Source organism: Typopeltis vanoorti, chromosome 24 (genome assembly GCF_054136105.1).
Source record: "Typopeltis vanoorti isolate ZY-2024b chromosome 24, IOZ_Tvanoo_1.0, whole genome shotgun sequence".
NCBI classification, from domain to species: domain Eukaryota; kingdom Metazoa; phylum Arthropoda; class Arachnida; order Uropygi; family Thelyphonidae; genus Typopeltis; species Typopeltis vanoorti.
In genome coordinates, this window is record NC_143572.1 from 8,869,469 (window position 1) to 8,889,743 (window position 20,275).

Sequence of the window (20,275 nt, forward strand, 5' to 3'; positions counted from 1 at the left end):
CTCAAGATCTATACCATTTATATTTATATAGAAGAATTGCTTATTTTCTATTTCGAATGTTAATTTTATTTTAGAATTGAAGCTGTTCAAAGTGTGTTAAAAGCATATTATTATTATTATTATTATTACGTGACACCTCCAGTATCTAAACATCTTTAACACACTGATTTGATTTTCAATCCCATCAATTGCTCTTACCCTGAGAATAAGAGAGTGAATTGGGTTCTACTTGTTATATTATCACAAGCCATTAAAATTTCAAAATAATATGTACAGACAGCATATAAGTAAAAACATACATTTACACATACAAGTGCAAAAACTTGTATGCATATAATAGTTAAAGTACTGAAATACTTACCTACAACCATTAAGGTGAATTCAAAGCCCTTTTTAACAGATTTCCTATGAACCTGATTGGGTAAGTTTGCAAATCCCACATAACCAGGTGTTTCAGCATTTACCAACTAGAAAAGAGATTTTAAATAAACTGATTATTATCAACATCATCAGACCTCCATGGAGTCAAGATATAACTGAAGGAGCACACTCATCACCCACACCAGCTGTCATACCTTCTCTTCAACTCATTCATGCTAGATACCTTAACCGCTTCAACATGCAAACTGTTCCACTTACTGCTCTGTAAAATAAAATCCAGCTCTCATCCCTTTCTGAACCACACACACACAGTACATCCTTGGATGCCCCCCCCAGTCCTACCCTCACCTTCCACAATGAAAAATTCTATCAACCTGTATCCTATAACATCCTTTCAGATACCGAAAGGATGTTATAGGATATCTGAGCAATATTCATAAAGGATGTTATAGGATATCTGAGCAATATGAAAGAAGCCTAAACTGAAGTTTAGGCTTCTTTCATATTGCTCCTCTTTTTCTTTAACAGTCAATCTTTTTTCATAATCTACATTCCATAATCCAAATATCCCCTTTGTAACTTCTTTGCACCCTCTCCAAAGCTTAATCCCCTCCAAAACCAGGAGACCAGATATGTGCATAGCAGTTATCCAGGTGCAGTTGTATTGAAGCATTCTAATGAGAAAAAATGACTTATCCTTACAAATCGATATTCATTTCAGCTTCTCAATTATCCTCTGAGTTGGACTTGCAATTTTGTTATGTGACCTCAGAACTTTAACTTCCTATCCACTATAACTTCAAGATCACTAGGCTCAGTCTCTCCAAGCATAATGTATATCACTAGCATCTCTGATTGCCCTGCCTATCTTTAACATCATTACCAGAAAACCGAACATTTGTCATGTCCTTCTTAATATCACTAATGTATAGATAAAACAGCAACAACCCCAGTGAATGATCCTGATAAGCACTTTCTAACACCCATCCATCAGCAACCTGCTTATTCAAGTGGTTCACGGACAATTCATCGTTAGGAAAAATCATCGCAGAAAAAATTCGCTAGAAAATTGAAGTCAGTTTGGTTTAACACATGTTATGTAAAGGTGTGTGATATTTGTTAATAAATTGTATCTGAGAGTTACCACAAACTCTAATTTCTAGATTGTACCTGAAAATAAACCATCATGTATTATATTTGTAGTTTTTTTTTTTTTTTAAAGTTTTATCGCATTTCAGCACATACTAGTAATGAATGTATCTCTCGGATACATGCGACCTAAGCTGCAATTTTTTCAATCGTGACTTCCGCAGGGTTAAAGAAGGTACAACGTACTTATCCATAGCTGAAATACCATACTTACTTGAATATAACTCGCCCTCACGTATAACTCGCACCATACCTGATTTTAAAACTTTTTTTCATGTGTGAAGTATATGCAAAACTTTTTAAGAAATTAAAAAGTTTCGTATACCTCGCACATGAAAGAAAGCTTAAAGATTTTTACATTGGGGCGATAGTAAAAGTTCCCGCGGTAATCAACACGCCCTCCCCAATAGCTACTATATTGCAGAGGCAAGAAAAACAATTACTTTTATTATGTCAGTGAATAAGGTATGAGCAGTCTGTGTAATATATTTCTCAACAAATAGTGTAATTAGAGACAACTTGGATAAAAACGAAACTAATGAATGAATCACATGTCCCCTCATACAGAAACACTGCTGTATAGACTCAAGCAAAACCATATGGCAAGCACAGCATCTAACTAAAAACTATTGTTATTAATTAGATGTGTGTGAAATATATATACAGGGTGTTCGGGATAAATTTGACATATTTATAATTAATTATATTTTTCCGTAAGTTACATGTATTAACACACACTTCTCTTCATTTAAAAGTTTGGACCCTTCTTCATTCATATACAAGATGTCAGAAAGGATGGATAGCTGGAACCCACCTGAATCATGGAAGAGAATAACTTGTATCATGATGATTCGTGCCCGCCATCAAAATAAGGATATTACGACTGCTGCCCAATGCTCCCTGAATACAGTAAAAACAATCAGGCATGAACTAGAGACTTGCAATGGTGACTACGAGGATGTAGCAAGAAGAAAGATCCCTAGCAGACGATCTGATTGCGTTCGTACAGCAGAATTCCTCGCAAATCTGCAGGAACAGGTGTTGAAGAACCCTGGCATTGGAATTCGGGCTTTGTTCGTGGAGTTGCTAACTGTAGTCAAGCCCTGGATAACAAGGGTAGCCAATGGTAGGCCGTATGTATGGCAGCAGGATTCGGCCCCTTGCCACACCTCTGGGAAAAGTCAAAAATGGTTGTCTGAAAATTTCTACGACTTCACCAGTCCAAATGTTTGGCCTCCAAACTCCCCAGACCTTAACCCCATGGATTATTTTGTATGGGGCGCAGTTGAAAAAGACACCAATCGCACTTCCAGTAATACAAAAGCCCAGTTAATGGATAAAATTAAAACAGTTTTTGCGGCCCTTCCCAGGGAGACTGTAGCATCAGCTTGTTCGAGGTTCCGAAGCAGAATTGAAGCTGTGATCGATGCTAATGGTGGTTATTTTGAGTAAATCTTGTTGATAGTATTGTAATTAACTCTGCCTGTGATTTTTTTTTGTCAATTCATTAAATTTAATAGATACAAAGAAGATTTTCTTTTTCCTTAAGAAACTGTCAAATTTATCCCGAACACCCTGTATATAGTGAATGTTGTTATGGCAGTTTCACATATGGAATTCGGTTGAAGAGAGTTAGCATTTCAACTCAACTGGCGGCTTGCTTTTATCTTTCGATTGCACGATCTTTTGTCAATACCGCACCAATCATATGCACTTCTTAATAACCTGTCATTGCTGTCTATTTGACGTTAGGCTTAATTACCATAAAGGGAGAAAAGTCACAAAACAGAAAAATGTTCCGGGTCTGGTGCATAAAAAAGTTTCGGGGCTGGGAACCGGAGAGCCCCGGCTGAATTTAACCACTGGTTCCCAGAGTATAAAAGCTGCTGTTTCACTACTATGTTGGAGCTGTTACTGTGAATATATTCCTGCTTAGATATTTGAAAGTGAAGTTCTGCACTGGAAATTTCAAATTAAATAGTTTTACGGCATGTGTTCTCAGAAGTCGATCCCCGACATTTTTTTCGTTTGGTAAGTGTTTAAAAGTTTGAACTTTAAGAATCAATTTATAAATTAATTAAAATTATTGCAATAATTACAATTATTGGAATTTATTTTAAGCGAGAAGATGAAGCATAAATTGAGTGATAATGGTCATTTATTTATAAAAGACAAAGAAATTGAAGAAAAGATTTTTTGGAAATGTGATCAGTTTCAAAAAATGCATTGCCATGCGCATATTCATACAGCTGGTGACAACATTATCAAACGAATTAACCACCATAATCATGCTGGTAACATGGCATGGGTTGAAGCAAGAAGTTACTTAATGAAATTAAAGATCAAGCCCGTACAACTAACGATGGGACTCATCGAATTATCACAGAAGCATACACAAAATTATCTCCTGCCGTCATCAGTCAAATGCCGAACAATGCTGTAAAGAAGTCTATTCGAAGAACCCGAAATTAAGCAGAACAGGTACCACCAAATCCAAATTCGTTGGGTAATTAAATTATTCCACCTAAGGAAATGAAGAGGTCCTTTTGCATAACAGCAATGATGGGCGCAACAGATTGCTGATATTTTCTACTAAACGAAATCTACAGTTATTGTCGCAATTGACAACATTGTATGCAGATGGCACTTTTAAACTATTCCACCTCTTTTTGAGCAGCTATACACAATTCATGGCATTATAAACGATAACGTGATTCCTGCTGATTCCGAATTTGCAATAAAAATGTGCATGATATCAGCAACTGTTTTTGCGACATCTACAAATGTTGTACGTGCTTTTGAAGTGTTGTGTGAAAATAGTGACTATCCTGCTGAATCTCAGTCTGTTCTGCACTATATAGAAGACACCTGGATTGGCAAACCTGATTGTCGATCACTTCATCATCCACCTCGCTTTCCCCATGCCATGGAATTGTTATCATGCTGCTCTGAAAGGATTACCAAAGACAAACAACTCATGTGAAGGGTGGCATTGTGCGATCAGCGAACTAATTGGTGCTTCTCATCCGACAATATGGAAGTTTCTAAGATCTTTGAAGGATGAGCAACATTTCAATGAGGGGAAAATAGAGCAATACATAGCTGGCACCCAACCTCCTCCTGGTAAGAAATGCTATCGAGATACTGCAAAAAGACCAGCTCATTGTTAGTGATTATGAAAATCGTGAAACTCTTGATTACTTAAGAGAAGTTGCCCCATAATTTTTTATTTTGAAAACTTTATGGCTGTGCATTCACCTTTTTTGTTTCATTTTTTTTTTTCCGTACTGCTCAATTTTGAATAGTATGAAATAAAAAGTGTTCTTTTCATGATCATCAAAACAGTCCTTTTCAGGACTACAAATATTGATAGAGAGATGCCCAATTGTACTGATTCCAGTTCCACTTGACGATATATTTTTAAGTTGTTTTAACAACAACAGAATAATAATTGCTCCTTCGAAGTGGCTAATAGTACAATTTTGAAGGAATAAAATAAAAATAGAACATCACGACATTCATGCCTTCTAGGTACACAACACTTGTTTCAACGTGTTTTAGTGGATAATAAACAGTGTAAATAATTTTAATTTTCACTAATAGATTTCATGTTATCTTTTCATGTATAACATCGTTTACGGTTTTCTTTTACCCCCTAAAAATAAGTCTCAATTATTACAACTGCTGATTGTTGTCAAAAATCTGACAACAATCAGCAGTTAGTTGGATATAACTATTCTCCCTAAATATTCTTAAATATGGTGCTCTTTCTCCCTCACCATCCTATCCCAGTTCTGTAACAATTAATATTCCAGCTACAGAGCCTATAGCAAGAAAGAATGTGAATAACTTTATACCTAAATTTTTTTAAATATATTTTTTTTCACATATCCGTGATGAATTTTTGTGCGATTAATTTTCCCCACGATTAAATTTCCAGTGATGAATAGTCTCTGCGGTGAATTTTCTTCCACGATGAATTGTTGGCGATTAATTTTCCTGCAAGGAATTGTCGCCGATGAACTGTCCAGACACAATCCAAATCAATAGTTTATATTCCAATCCTATTATTAACGTATTTTTCGATAGATAATGCGCACCCCCAACATTTCCATCACTCCTTTTGATGTATAGATAACATGCATGCACCAAGACAGAGGACGGAGGAATTCTTTAAGAGCACGTGCATTGCCAGTAGCAGTGGTCAATTATTCCGTACATCCTGTTTTAAAATATTTCATAAAGTAAATCATTATTTGTTTATATTTTGTTATTAGATCTGAAATTCCCATGGAAGACAGAGGTACTTCTCGGAGAAAATCCTACACAGCGCAGTTCAAGCTTGAAGTGGTATAAGTAGCAAAGGAAAACGGGAATCGTGAAACTGGTGGATTGTTCAGTGTTGGAGAAAGTAGTGTTCGTGAATGGCAAAAGGCTGAAACAGTCCTGAAATGTTTACATACAAGGAAACGTGCTATGAGGTTTAGAAGGTGCTTGTGGCCAACCATTGAAAAAAACTGCTTGATTGGGTTGTTAGTGAAAGAGCTAAAGGTATGAGAATATTTACTGTCCGTGTGTTGCAGGAATCTAAAAGAATCACGCAAAATGATAATATAAGGATTTCAAGGCCTGCCCATCTTGGGTTTTTGGATTTATGAAGAGAAACAATTAAGTGTGCGCTCCTCCACCAGTGTTGGACAAAATTTGCCATGTGACTGAGAAGCAAAAATAGCTAAATTTCATTTGTTTCTGAGAAAAAACTTGTGTGGGGTTGATGCTGGTCACTTTGGGAATATGGATGAGGTTCCCATAAGTTTTGACATGCCTAGTTCCAGGACTGTGAATCTGAAGGGAGCCAAAGAGGTTTCAGTTGCTACAGCAGGGCACGAAAGGTCTAACTTTACTGTGGTTCTCTGCATAACTGCAGATGGTTTCATTAAAGCACAAGGGAATGCAGTGGTGTCTGGTGACAATGATTATGAAGCTGAAGAAATATTGAACGAAATTTTTAACGCAATTGATTCTTTCAATATTCAGTGTGATGAAGGATTTTTTGGATTTGAATAGTGTAATATTCAATAAATATTAAGTAATACTTCTACCTTAGTTTTGTTATTACATTTGATTTACCTCTCATACCTTTCAAATGTATGCCGCGCATGTTCATTTTTAACGAATTTAGACTTTTTCTGTACAGATAACGCGCGTTACCTATTGAAAAATATGGTATTATTAGACCACTAAGGAGTAAAGGACTCATCAATGGATGCCATACATCATCCACACCAAATGTCATACCCTCTCTTAAACTCATTCACATTAGATGAACTCACTACTTCAACAATCAAATTGTTCCACTCACTCACAGTTCCACAAGAGAAAAATCTAGCTTTTACTCTTTCTTTACTGCACACAAACTTAACTTCCACAGATGACCCTTTGTCCTCTCCACACCTTCTATATAATGAAAGATTCCATCAACTTATATCCTATAATGCCCTTCTTCTTTAGCAAGAACTGTTCCGACAAAGTGTCAGGAGTCAGGGATCAAATCTCTCCATTTCTTTCTATCCTCCCAAATTCCTCCTTCATGAACAATGTGCCAATCAGGTTTCTCTTTTCTAGATCTCATCTGGTCTTCCTGTTGATCTCTGCTGCAGAAATTATTTTATACATTCTTCTTGGTATTCTGAGTTCATTCCCATTAGATGTTCAAACCAACTTAAGCAAGAGTTCATAAGCATTTCTTCAACACTCTTTAACCCTAAATTATTTCTAATGTCCACATTTCTTATTTTATCTTTGCTTGTTTTTGCCAAGATTGTCCTTAATTTGATTAACTTTTTGTTAATCAAAAGCTTGCATTTAAGCAGGACCTCACTGTCCCAAAGTAATATTAAGTAATACTTCTACCTTAGTTTTGTTATTACATTTGATTTACCTCTCATACCTTTCAAATGTATACTGCGCATGAATTTAGACTTTTTTGTATATATATCTTGACTCCTTGGAGGCCTGAATAATAATAATAATAACGCGCGTGTTATCTATCGAAAAATATGATATTATTAGACCACGAAGGAGTAAAGGACTCATCAATGGATGCCATGCATCACCCACACCAAATGTCATACCATCTCTTAAACTCATTCACATTAGATGAACTCACTACTTCAACAAGCAAACTGTTCCACTCACTCACTCTGTTAAAAAAAAAAAAAAAGAAAAAGAAAAAAAGTTGACCTAGTGAAATCCTCCTCATCTCCTGGTCTAAACTTCCACCGCTAGAAAGTATACTTCCCAGATAATTGAAGTTTTCACTACTCTTCAATTCTTGACTATTGAATCTAAACACCAATAAATGTTTACATTTCCACTATGATTTAAAACCATGCTCTCATTCTTCCTACTATTCATATGTAATACATAGTTCTGTGTCACACTATTCCATTTGTCCAGTTTCTTCTGTAGTTCATCTTCTGAATGTGCCCAAATCACATCTGCAAACACAACTGTTTCTCCCTTCTGGTCATTAACCATCTTCTAGGACACTATTCATCACCACAATTAACGGAAGTCGAGATAACACTCTTCCTTGTTGCAGTCCATTTCTAAATGTAAACAACTCTGAATTACAAGCTCTTAGAATTAACATATTCTTTATACATATAATATGTAAAATACATATTCTTTATCATAATTATTGTAGTTCAATTGGAAGAATGACAGTATGTTGCATCATTCGATTAGAAAAGGCCTAAGTTCGATTCTCATTGTGATGAGAGGAATCTTTGTATGGGTTTTTTTCAATTGAAGGTGAGTTAACTGATGTCATATGGAGGTAGCAGGATGTTTTCTCCCAGAAACTCAGGTTTTTCATACTACATACAGACAAACTGGTCTTCAGAACACATGCAATTCAGAGACAAAAAATACTAGGTGGGAAGTAGATGATGGTAGTAGCAGTTGGTGAATTAAGTAGTGGAGAGGGAGAGTTGGTGTCCCTCGATGAGTCCTTGGAGGTGTCACAAAAGAGTCATAATAGCAACAATAATCTTTTCCAAACTTTCCCACACTTTTTTCCTTTAAATTAAATCAAAGGCTTTTTTCCAAATCAAGAAATGCCATAAAAAGGTTTTCCAAATTCCCAGTGTCTTTCCATCATTTCTGTTACAGCAAAAATCAGAACAGTTGATCCTCCCTTTTCTAAAACCAAACTGCTCTTCTCTTAGACCTTGCTCTATTTTATCACTTGTTCATTTTGCCATCCTCCTTCATAAATCCTATAATGTCCCAACAAAAATGTATACATTTCTATCAGATCACTCCTCTTTCTTTTGTTTACCAGTGTCTGCATTCCACATGCTCTCAGTCTATCCTATTAATCTACATTCCATAATCCCGATATATAATCTTTATAATTCTTCTTTGCAGTCTTTTCAGAGCTTCTTTATCCTTTTGGACAAACCCAGAAGTTTTCTGGCACAATAGAGCAGGTAGGTCATATCAAAGCCTTGTAAAGTGATAAAATGACTTTTACACCCTTACATGTTAATGTAAGTTTCAACATTGTATTTGCAATTTTTCTTATGACCTTTGAACTTCATATTTTTATCCATCATAACTTCAAGATCTCTAACCTCGTCAGTTACTCCAAGCATAATCCTACCAATATAACATGTGTTTCATATCTCATCACTCCAAAGTGCATAACTTTACACTTACTAAAACTGAATTGGCAGCCATTATTATTTGTCCACACTTCCAACCTATTCAAATCACGTTGTATGTTGCATCAGTTGTATATTTGATTGCCATGCCTATCTGTGCACCATCGGCAAACAAATGAACATATGTCAGGACATTTCAATATCATTAATGTATAGATAAAACAACAATGATCCAAGGGCTGATACCTAGGCACACAAGTAACTTTAAATCTGGCAGATTCACATTTATACCCTTACATGTTAATGTAAGTTTCAACATTGCAATTCTCCTCTCACTTGTATGCAAATACAAGTGAGATCAGACATACAAGTCATGTCTGATCACTCGCAAGAGCAACAAAGAGTTCACATTCTTAACTTTCAATAATACTTCAATCATATTATCCTGCTTGGACTGAACACACTTCCAACCTTTCCTGGCTCAAACACATCTCGACCACAGCTTCTGCACCAGCCAAAAAAAACAATTTTTCCACATAAGAGTACCTCTCACCTTTACTGATAACTCTATACTAATCCAAAATCCACCCAACCATGGAATACTGCTCATGTATTTGGGGTGGTGCATCAAAATCCTCTCTAAGATTACTTGATGTTAATGTATCCAGAAGAGGACAAGCTAGCTAATTAATGATCTCTCTCTCTCTCACAGATCCACTTTAATCCCTCTCCCACAGATGTTCAGTTTCTACCTTAATTAGCCACTATCATGTCTCCAAAATCATAAGAACAAAAGCTGCTGCTAATATCAATATCCATTTACATTCCAGCTTGAAACTTGCCAAACCACTTTTCTGCCACCACTTGCATTCCATCAACTTTTGTTCTTTGAAACACTTTTCCTCACTCTTCCTTTCCCAGAAAATACAACCTTCAGCTGTTAAAACTAAGTGAACATATTCCTCCTTTCTTCTATCCTCATGCCCACACATGACACTGATAGCTTAGGAATTGCAATCTTTTGTATATGGGTCAGATATCATATATATATCTATATGATATATATATATGAAACGTACTATTAACTCGGGGTTGGGATATGTTCATTTTTCTAAATTAACTGACTTAAACCCGAGAATTATAACACAATGACATTTATTTGAAAAAAAAAACGCAACATGTTTCGTCAAAAATGACTTCTTCAGGCGATAAGAACATAGAAAGATAATAAAAGACACTTAAATTAACATTGACACACTCTAAAGCCATAATATTCGACTGTAAATTACAGTTATTATGAGCTTGAACTACAGTCCGAGTTAAAGTTCTATTGTTGTACACCTGTGCGTGTGTGGAATCAGGTTATCCAAATATTTGGCATCATCGTTAAAAGCTTATGCGGGAAAATCTTCTTATATTAAAAACTCAACAGATTTTGTCTCTAAAATAAAGGACCTAAAACTAAAATCTTCTGATATCATAGTGAGCTTTGACGTGGTAGCACTCTTTACCAACGTTCCGACACAGGACGTTCTCCATATTTTAAAAAACAAGATTTCAAATAAAATGTTCTCTCTGTTATCTCACTGTGTAAACTCTGGCTATTTTGAATTCGAAGGTAAACTATACAAACAGGTCAAAGGATTAGCTATGGGAAGCCCTCTCTCTCCTGTGTTAGCCAACATTTTTTTCGAGGACTTTGAAGAAAAGGCGATCTCCTCTTTTACTTTAAAACCAAAAATTTGGCTTAGATATGTGGACGATATATTCCTCATATGGGAGCATGGCACTGAGAATCTTAACAAGTTTCTCGACCACTTAAACAACCGCCATCAAGATATAAAATTCACTATGGAGATTGAAGAAAATAGTTCCATCTGCTTCCTAGATGTTAAACTCACCAAGACGCCTGAATCAATTAAAGTCTCTATTTTTAGAAAGCCAACACACACAGACAGATATTTGCATGCGTCCTCCCATCACCATCCAGCGCAAAAGTTGGGTATTATATCAACTCTAGCGAATCGTGCAAGATCTGTACTGTCAGATGAAGAAGAACTGAAAAAGGAACTACAACATCTTAAATGGACCTTTAAAAACAATGGCTACTCTCTAAAAAGTATTAACAACCAATTATCCCACCGTCAACGTAACAACGTAGAGACACAGGACGACTCCAAAGGTCATATCGTCTTGCCATATATCAGCACACTATCCAAAAAGCTGAGCAGAATTCTAAAGAAGTTTAACATAAAAACGTGCTTCTCGACTCTGCCAAAAATAATATCACGCTTCAACAACCATAAACACCCTCACAACCTTCTACAATTCCCAGGTGTATACAAGGTCACTTGTGAATGCGGAAAGCCTTACTATGGGCAGACAGAGAAATCTATCTTACTACGTCTCGAAGAGCATCAGAGAGACATTGCTTATAAGAGAACCAGAGCAACTGCTCTGTCGGGCCATGTCCTGCTTTCAATAAACACGAACAACGAAGGCCACCAACATGAAATAAATTGGACATTGACTTCAAACCTACACATCAGCCATGATGAAATAGAGCGCCGCATTGTCGAGTCAAAGGAAATCACCTTAGACCCTTTTCATTTGAATAATAATCTTAGCTATAATTTGGCAGACTCTTTCAACTCTACTATTAGATACTGGAGATCGCGTGATTCCACACACGCACAGGTGTACAACAATAGAACTTTAACTCGGACTGTAGTTCAAGCTCATAATAACTGTAATTTACAGTCGAATATTATGGCTTTATAATTGTATAGCTTTAGAGTGTGTCAATGTTAATTTAAGTGTCTTTTATTATCTTTCTATGTTCTTATCGCCTGAAGAAGTCATTTTTGACGAAACATGTTGCGTTTTTTTTCAAATAAATGTCATTGTGTTATAATTCTCGGGTTTAAGTCAGTTAATTTAGAAAAAAAAAAATATATATATATATATATATATATATATATATATATATATATATATATATAATCTTTCTCAAATAAAATGAGAACATTATAAAAAAAAGATGTTGCTTATTACAATGAATAAGTGATAAAGCAAGTGTTATTTTACAAGCCTTGAAATGCATGGAAATTTTATTAATACAGAAAGATATATTCCTGGTGATTTTTTTTTTTTTTTATAGAAAGGCAGAAATCTAAAGTTCTTTGGCAACATACTCTGATCTAGAAACCAAACAGTTTCTAGTTCATTCCCCTAATGTGAAGTGCTGGCACTCCACCAGAATATGACAAATAGTCAGACATGTTGCATTTTTCACACATAGGTGGGTCCTGCCCTTAATAAATAAGAATGTGAAAGATGACTCTTTAACCTATATGGAACCTATTGAAATCAACTTCCTCTGCTCCTACACCGACTAGACTTCTAGTGCTTAATTAATCTCGTGTAATTTATTTGTCAATGCTTCCTGCAAATGAGTAATAAGCTTTGATCTTATAAATGGCTTATAGTCTGTACACGGGACAGTCAAAGATTACGTCGAAGAAGCATAAGCTGATATAGCTGCAGTCTCATTTCCCATAATTCCAATGCAACTGAGAAATTCAGCACAAATGAATATCAAAATTAAGGTCATTTCGTATAACAGTTATAAAACACAGAGCACAGGATGTGGATTATACACAGGAGAGGAGAAGGAATGGCTGTAAAGAACTCAATGAGTCTGTAAAAATCATACACTTTTATTAGCAGTGTTCTTTTATATGCACAAGTGCAAGCTGAATACAAGTGCATGCAATTCTGCAATTATAATTACTGCAATCAAGTGGGATCTGGTTGGATACAGCAATGTCAGGGAGCACGGTGCCACAGAGGACTCAGATCTTGAACCATCAGTATAGATGGGCAAGAAATTAGCAGGCATTTGTGTGCATCAAACAACTGGAGGTAGACACAGATAGAGTATGAGACTTCTGTAGTTAACAAAGTGAGCGGGTTCAGGATGGAGTGTAAGCCTGCCATGGAGAAATGCTGTTATATTTCATGTAAGTAATGTCATCAACATTGGTATTTCTTTAACATGCATACCTAAAGGACATACTGCAGTCTGATATATGATACTGAGCTTCATAATGCAGAGAAAAGATACTGGCCACATATACCATGCTCTGAGACTATTTTTAGGACATAGTTAAAAGACAACTGTTTCTGCAGTTAAAAGACAACTGGCCCATTTGCTTCAACATAAAGACTCTGAGTAGGCAATGTGCAAAAAAGGCACCAGCAGCTATCCAATACCCTGATGATGGTGGGATCCAACCATTGCAGACAACTCTGACTTGCAGAACCAGGCTTGAGACCCATAATCCAGCTTTGAACATATAAGAGCACAATAAAAACAAAGCAATGAAGATCAACCCCACACTCCATTTCAACAGAGGATGGGGTGCAAAGCATATGTGATACTCTTTCACTTTTCTCTTAGTTGACAATTGTGTGCAAGGAATGTAAGTTTTCTGTCAAAGATAAGTCCCAAGAACTTAGCTTATGACTCATTCCTGTTGCTACTGGAATAACAGCAAGACGTTCTTGATGTTGAAAGTTTATTTTCAACTTGGTTAGACTATAATAAATTTAGTTTAATCCTTTATCCAAGTGTGAGCAAACACAGTTTGTGCCTGAAAGTATCTTCAGGACTGGAGTAAGGTGGTACAACATCGGGCAACTTGTTGCAAAGGTGGAGCAAGCTAACATCACTCCTATCTCAGTATCTCCCATAATGCAAAACACATCTCCTTGCGGATATGTATAATGTTGTGCATTAAGGAAGGGCCCCTATCCAGACTAGTTGACCTTTATTGAGGGTCTTTTCAGTGGGAGCCAGGCCCAAGTGGAGATACCAGGAAGAAGCATTAGCAAGGTCATCTCTACCTATAGGAGTTGCCAAACGGTGTGTCACCTTTTTATTAAATTACTCTGGATTTAGAGAAAGATGTTGAAAGTTTATTTTTCACTTGGTTAGACTATAATAAATTTAGTTTAATCCTTTATCCAAGTGTGAGCAAACACAGTTTGCTCCCACTGAAGAGACCACTGTACCACCTTACCCCAGTCCTGAAGATACTTTCAGACGCAAACTGTATTTGCTCACACTTGGATAAAGGATTAAACTAAATTTATTATAGTAAGACGTTCTTACATCCATGGGATTTCCTAAAGCTCATTCCTAAATCTATTATAAATCACCTGCCTTGCAATTCCTTCTTTATACCTTCTTTCCTTCTGTCCAGGTTCTCCTCATGGAATGGAGAACTAGTCGACATTCTGAACTATCATTGAATGTTTTTAAAGATATGATACATATTTAGGCAGGTATGAATTGTTCACTGAATGAGCTTGTGTAATAATAATAATAATAATATGACAGATATATACAAACAATTTTGGTGGCAGATGAATTTCATTGCCCAGGGTGAAACCACCACACTGCTTATTGGAGGCCTGAAAAACACTTTATATTTAACGTTCATAGTAGAATTTTTAAATTGTTTAACAATTATCCAATCTGGCAACATTGGTGAACAAACCTTTCTGGATGGTTATTTGAAAAAAACACCAGCCGAAAGTGTAATAAGAGTGATGGGGACAGGGCAATGAATGAGATCATGGTGATGTGTTATTGATATTGTATACTAGTTACTGTGGTTTCCAACGCTAGTGAAAAAGTTTTTTTTCTTCTTTTCTTTAAATGATTATGCAACGTCACACTAATCAACGATAGGGGGTTCAGGTTTATGATGTTTAGAAGAAAATAATAAAGCTAAATCTCGAATTATGTGTTTAGTAACTTGCTATTATATCACATGTGGACACATGTATAAGATTTAAGGTCCATTATTAATTCCACCATTTAATCAGATTAAAAATTGTCTATATATACAATGGGTTGGGTAGGAAAAGCACATTTTCAATTAAAACAGACGATAGTTAAAACCAAATTTTATTTTTACTGGATTTCCAAAATAAAGAAAAACATTACTTAAATGTATTTATTTAGAAATCCTAATTTTCGTCAGCTAGTGTCAAACATGAACATAAATAAATATAACTTACTTGTCTGGGCTCTGCAGTCATTGTCGCTTCTGAATAAGCCCTTGATCACAATATGTTCGACTAAAGATTTACAATTTTGATGTAACAACAAAGATAACAGATTGCTGCAAAGGAACAACGTTCTAACAAACCGCCATTACTTAAATGTCAACCCAGCGAAATTGCCAAAGTTCCTAAAATTTTAACAGTAACACTTCCCACAATTAATATTAAAAAAAAAAAAAAAAATCGTATCCAGGAACACGATTATAATAAAATGGCATTTTTATATAAAAGTAATAGAATTTCATTCATCCTAATTTTGAAAACTATATTAATCAAGAACAATTAACTGTATCTTTAAACGCTCACATCTCGTCTTGTATGTATTTCCATATACAGTTATCATTATTAGGAATTATAGACATGTTAGCACAAGAATATTTTAATATTTGCAAATTTGTTTACTTTTAATATTAAATTTTAATATTTGTTAACGTGCCTATAATTCCTAATTATAATGTCACGTGTCTCTCAAGAGTAAAAGTTATCATTATTATTATTCAGGATCTACAATGGAGCAGTGAGACACATGTGGGAGATCCGTTTTACACCTTCTCAAAATAACTCCACCAAGCACGCAATTTCTTGACCAATATGTTTCAGGCAGTCACATCTCTATATGAAAGAAAGAAAGAAAAAAGTATTTCACACTCTTTTATTCATCACCACACTCATATACTAAACCACATCACCACACTCATTGCCTTATCCATTTATCCATTGCTCAAGATCCACCATTGGAAATATTATTATTATTATACAGGTATCCCCATAGATTCAGAAGACTCATCGTGAGAGATCTATTATTCACACAATGTCTATCATATTTTTCAAACTCATTCACTGACGAACACCCACAACTACTTTGACAACATACTCCATCCATTCACCACTTTCCAAGCAAAAATCCTAGTCATTACACCAGGGCCCCCACAGCCCGAAGCGTACCCCCAAGCCAGGATTTTTGGCAGGCCCCCTACCTGTCGCTCCGGTTAAGGACAACACATTACTCTACAGGGTTTAGGATCAATTAGTTTAAATGATAACACAAAAGCTTAGCCAAATCATTTTCGATGCACAGAATTGCTAGGAGATTAAGTCGTTCTTGGCTACATCTAATATACCTAAGAATTCCCATTATGAACAACTCCAATCTTCGTGTTCTCTCCTTGAAATACTAAACTTCTGGATGATAAAAATAATGTTACACCTACAATTCATTGCAGAAGTGTTCTCCACTTATTGGTTTCATATTGAATTTGTAGTTGTAAGTCTTTATCGATTCCATGTTCTTTCAATGACTGCAAAAAGGATTTCCAAGCCAGATACTGTTTTCTGTGTTCGGCACTATTTTCGTGAAGAGACAACATACCATACAACTTTTTCCAATGCTTATTTCTGGGCGAAAATCCTTATTGGGCTAAACTGCTTAAGTTTTTGTTATTAGAGTCGCAAAAAATACGACATGGTAGACAATAAAGATTGTCTTTCGATACACACAATGTTAACCATTCTCTTGGAAAATGTAATCTGGTTCTTTCATCTTTCGTTTTCATATAGAGCAAAGAATCTTGAAATTTCATACCATTAAGATCTCTTGGCAATTCCTTATAAATCTTTTGGAATTCTTGAAAGCTGATAGTTCGTTGTGTCTCTTACCGCATGTTGTTTGAGATTACTCTAAGCCAAATACTAGGGTCATCATATTTTATATCAGATTTTTCAACAGGGCCTGCAACTGAAGCATCAACTGTATCATATTCTTCCATAGTCACTCCTCCTGCAGGTTTTTCACTTGCAGCCTTTTCTTCCGTTTCAAGAGGTTCACATGTAACAGTCGCTTGACTTTCGACTGCTTTATGAGTTTCGATTTGACACTGATATTCTGTTTGGATTTCAATGTCACAAACATTATCACCACCTTCACTATGATCAGCACTGGGAACTATGTCCTTTTCATTTTCAGATTTTAAAAATTCGGTTATAAATTGACGACCTCGTGATGCTTTCGATTATCTCTCTCGGATATACGTTTCCTATTCTGAGCTCAGGAATTGATTCAGACATTGGGATTTTATTTATTTTAACTAGAACATCTTTGCTTGCTTGAGAGTAATTTATTTAAATATTTTTAATATCTCAAATTTGTATGATCTAGAGGAAAAAAAGTTTGTTTCATACAAAAAAAATCATAACTAAAAAAGCTTTATATTTTCTTTTACTTACTAACTAGTGAAATTTTAATTCAAATAAGACAAATTCTTCTCAAATAAAGAATTTTGTAGAATATTTTCAGTTTCTTGAGATCAACTTAGCCAACTAAAACTATCAAATAAAGCTTTCTCTTTTATGAATAAAATAAAATTTTCTCAGCATCCGTAGCATTCGCAATGGTAGGGTAGTGTGCTGGTAACATCGGGGCAGCGCCGGCATTGAAACAACGGCGTGCATAGAAAGCGAGACAGGTGGAACGAAAAACGAAAATTAAAGTAAATTCTTTCAAATGGGAAGTTCAGAAGCGTAACTGTAAGTCAGAAAAGATGGATAATGGGTTGGAAACTATTGCAAAATCTAGTAGTCTCTTTCGGCACATATTCATTCTTATTTTATAAATTTTCTTTTTGTCTTTTGTTAGTCTCACTTAACCGGCCGACCCAACAAGACGGGCCCCCAGGCTAGAGCCCTCTCAGCCCTACCCTTGTGGGGGCCATGCATAACACCCTTGCTAACCAACTCTAACACAATTTTTACTGATGACTTCTTGTCCTCTCTCTTCTTGCTAGGTATTAAAAAATAAAAATAAAAAAATATAAAAAAAATGTTCAGTGGCAATCCTCCTATAAAACCCATTTAATAACTTAATTACTTCTATCATGTTTCCTCTTTTTGCCTATCGGATAATTTTTGAAAATCACAGACCGTCAATCCATTCTCATATGAAGCATTCCATAGACCTGTCACAATCTTTGTCATTCGCATCTGGGTGCTCTCAACCACTTCTGCATCCACACGGAATCTGGAAGTCCAGATGTTGTCTTATTAAAGACTTGTATAGAGGATGAATAACCTCTATCCCTACTTGTTGTGATCTCCAACAACCATGTAATCTGATGTGCTGTTTTGGTTATTTTCCCAATATGCCCTCTAAACTTTAACTCCCTGTCTACAATCAAACATATGTCGCTGGCCTCATCAGTTTTCAGCGGTTCAGTTCTGTCACTATAGCACACAGCATCTGTTCTCTTCCCAAACTGCATCACTTTGCACTTTGATACATTAAACTAGTAACCATTTATCATAGCCCACAATGCTAATCTATTTAAGTCTTCTTGCAGAATCTCTGCATTTCCTTTATTTACTATTGCACTCCCCATTGTCACCAAACAAAAGAATATTTCCTGTTAAATAATTTCCTACATCATCGCTATAATAACTAAACGGAGGATCAAGTACTGAGTCCTGGAGCCCAATGTGGTCACTTGCCTTCAACTGGAGTCAACCCCCTACATAAACCAGTTTTTGATATCTGTCCACCAGCCAACCCCTAATCCAAACCATCAGATTCATATTCATTCCTAAGTCATTTCCGTTATGCAAGTCTCATAATAAGGTAGATGGCGTGGGTGTAGTTACGGTTCGTGGTAATTGCTGGTGGAGACAGAGAGTTGTAGAGTAGGTTCTTCATTCGATGAGCCTTTGACTCTCTGTAGGTGTCACGTAATAGTAATAATAAGCAAATTGCAAATCCATGTTGTTCCTAATATTCCTATACACCGATTGATAAATTCTGTTTTTCACTAATTTCTCCGATACCTAAACTATCACTCCTGATATGCTTATTGACCTATAATTTGCCACTTCTGTCTTGGAACCTCCTTTGTGTAATGGGACTATTTAGCTCTCTTTCCGTTCCATTCACACCTTCCAAGTAATGACGCTTAAATTAAAGATTGGTCAGTTAATTCTCGTAATCCTCGGGCTGATATGCCATTCAATCCTATGATTATAATAAACATCTTGAGGTCTTTATTATTTCAAGAACCTCCATTTCTCCTATCAGTCAATGTCACCAAATAGAGAGTAAACACCTGCAAAATGCTCACTCAGTAATTCAACTATTTGGATTGGTTCTGTTACCTCCCCACCATCAGCACCTTTTTAAAGTTATCCTTCCACAGACATTCCTCCTTTTACTTGTCCCATACTGAAAGAACACCTTAAGGTTTTTTGTTCTCACCAGCTATTTTTAATACATAGTTAGCCTTATCAAACTTAATCATGCAGATATCCATTCTTGTCTGTGCTTTATACTGCTCTTTTGCATACTGATAGCCTTTTTCTTTATTCAAATATAAGTGGAATATTGAATCCAACATTATTTCAAATCCGAATAGAGAAACAACAAGAGCTTCAGAAAAACGGAGAGTTTCGTGCCAAATATAGATAGAAACCATAAACGTTTCGGCGGATCCAAGCAAACCTTTCATGAAAGTGGAAACTCATAGTAAACGTGGGTAGATGATCTGATCCCTATCCTTAGTATTTTCCCATAATGTAAAGCACATCTCTTAGGAGATGTATGATGTTATACATTATGGGATATCACTACCAAGACCGGTTTCGAACTTTTTTTGAGATCTCATCAGTCAGTAGGCAGACCCAAAAGAGAGAAACTCTTGCAGTTTCTCTACTCGGCTTTGAAATAATGTTGGATTCAATATCCACTTCTATCTTTATCGCCGAAGTGAAGCATTTTGGCGCTCTATTTCAGCAGTTTTTCTTTATAATCTCTCCACAACTTTTCATTATATGAAACTCCTGCTTAATGAAGCTATTAATACATCTATCTCAAACGAGATTTATCCTATTGATTCTAGGTACACATTCAGATACAGCTTTCTTCAAACAATCATTGACTACCTCTCATGAACGTACAGCTCTTC

The 20,275-nt window shown here is 35.8% G+C and overlaps 1 protein-coding gene across 1 annotated transcript in view; it reads right to left on the minus strand.

The window, feature by feature from the left end:
• The window catches only part of Septin1 (Septin 1), a 127,657-nt gene extending 112,152 nt beyond the window's left edge, over nt 1-15,505 (minus strand). Inside the window, exons 1-2 of the mRNA XM_090413919.1 lie at nt 15,291-15,505; nt 362-467 (exon numbers count right to left, since the gene is read on the minus strand). Of these exons, the coding sequence (XP_090270045.1) occupies nt 362-467; nt 15,291-15,311 (127 nt within the window). The 5' untranslated portion in view covers nt 15,312-15,505. The remainder of the gene's footprint in view (nt 1-361; nt 468-15,290) is intronic.
• Nucleotides 15,506-20,275: the final 4,770 nt, after the last annotated feature.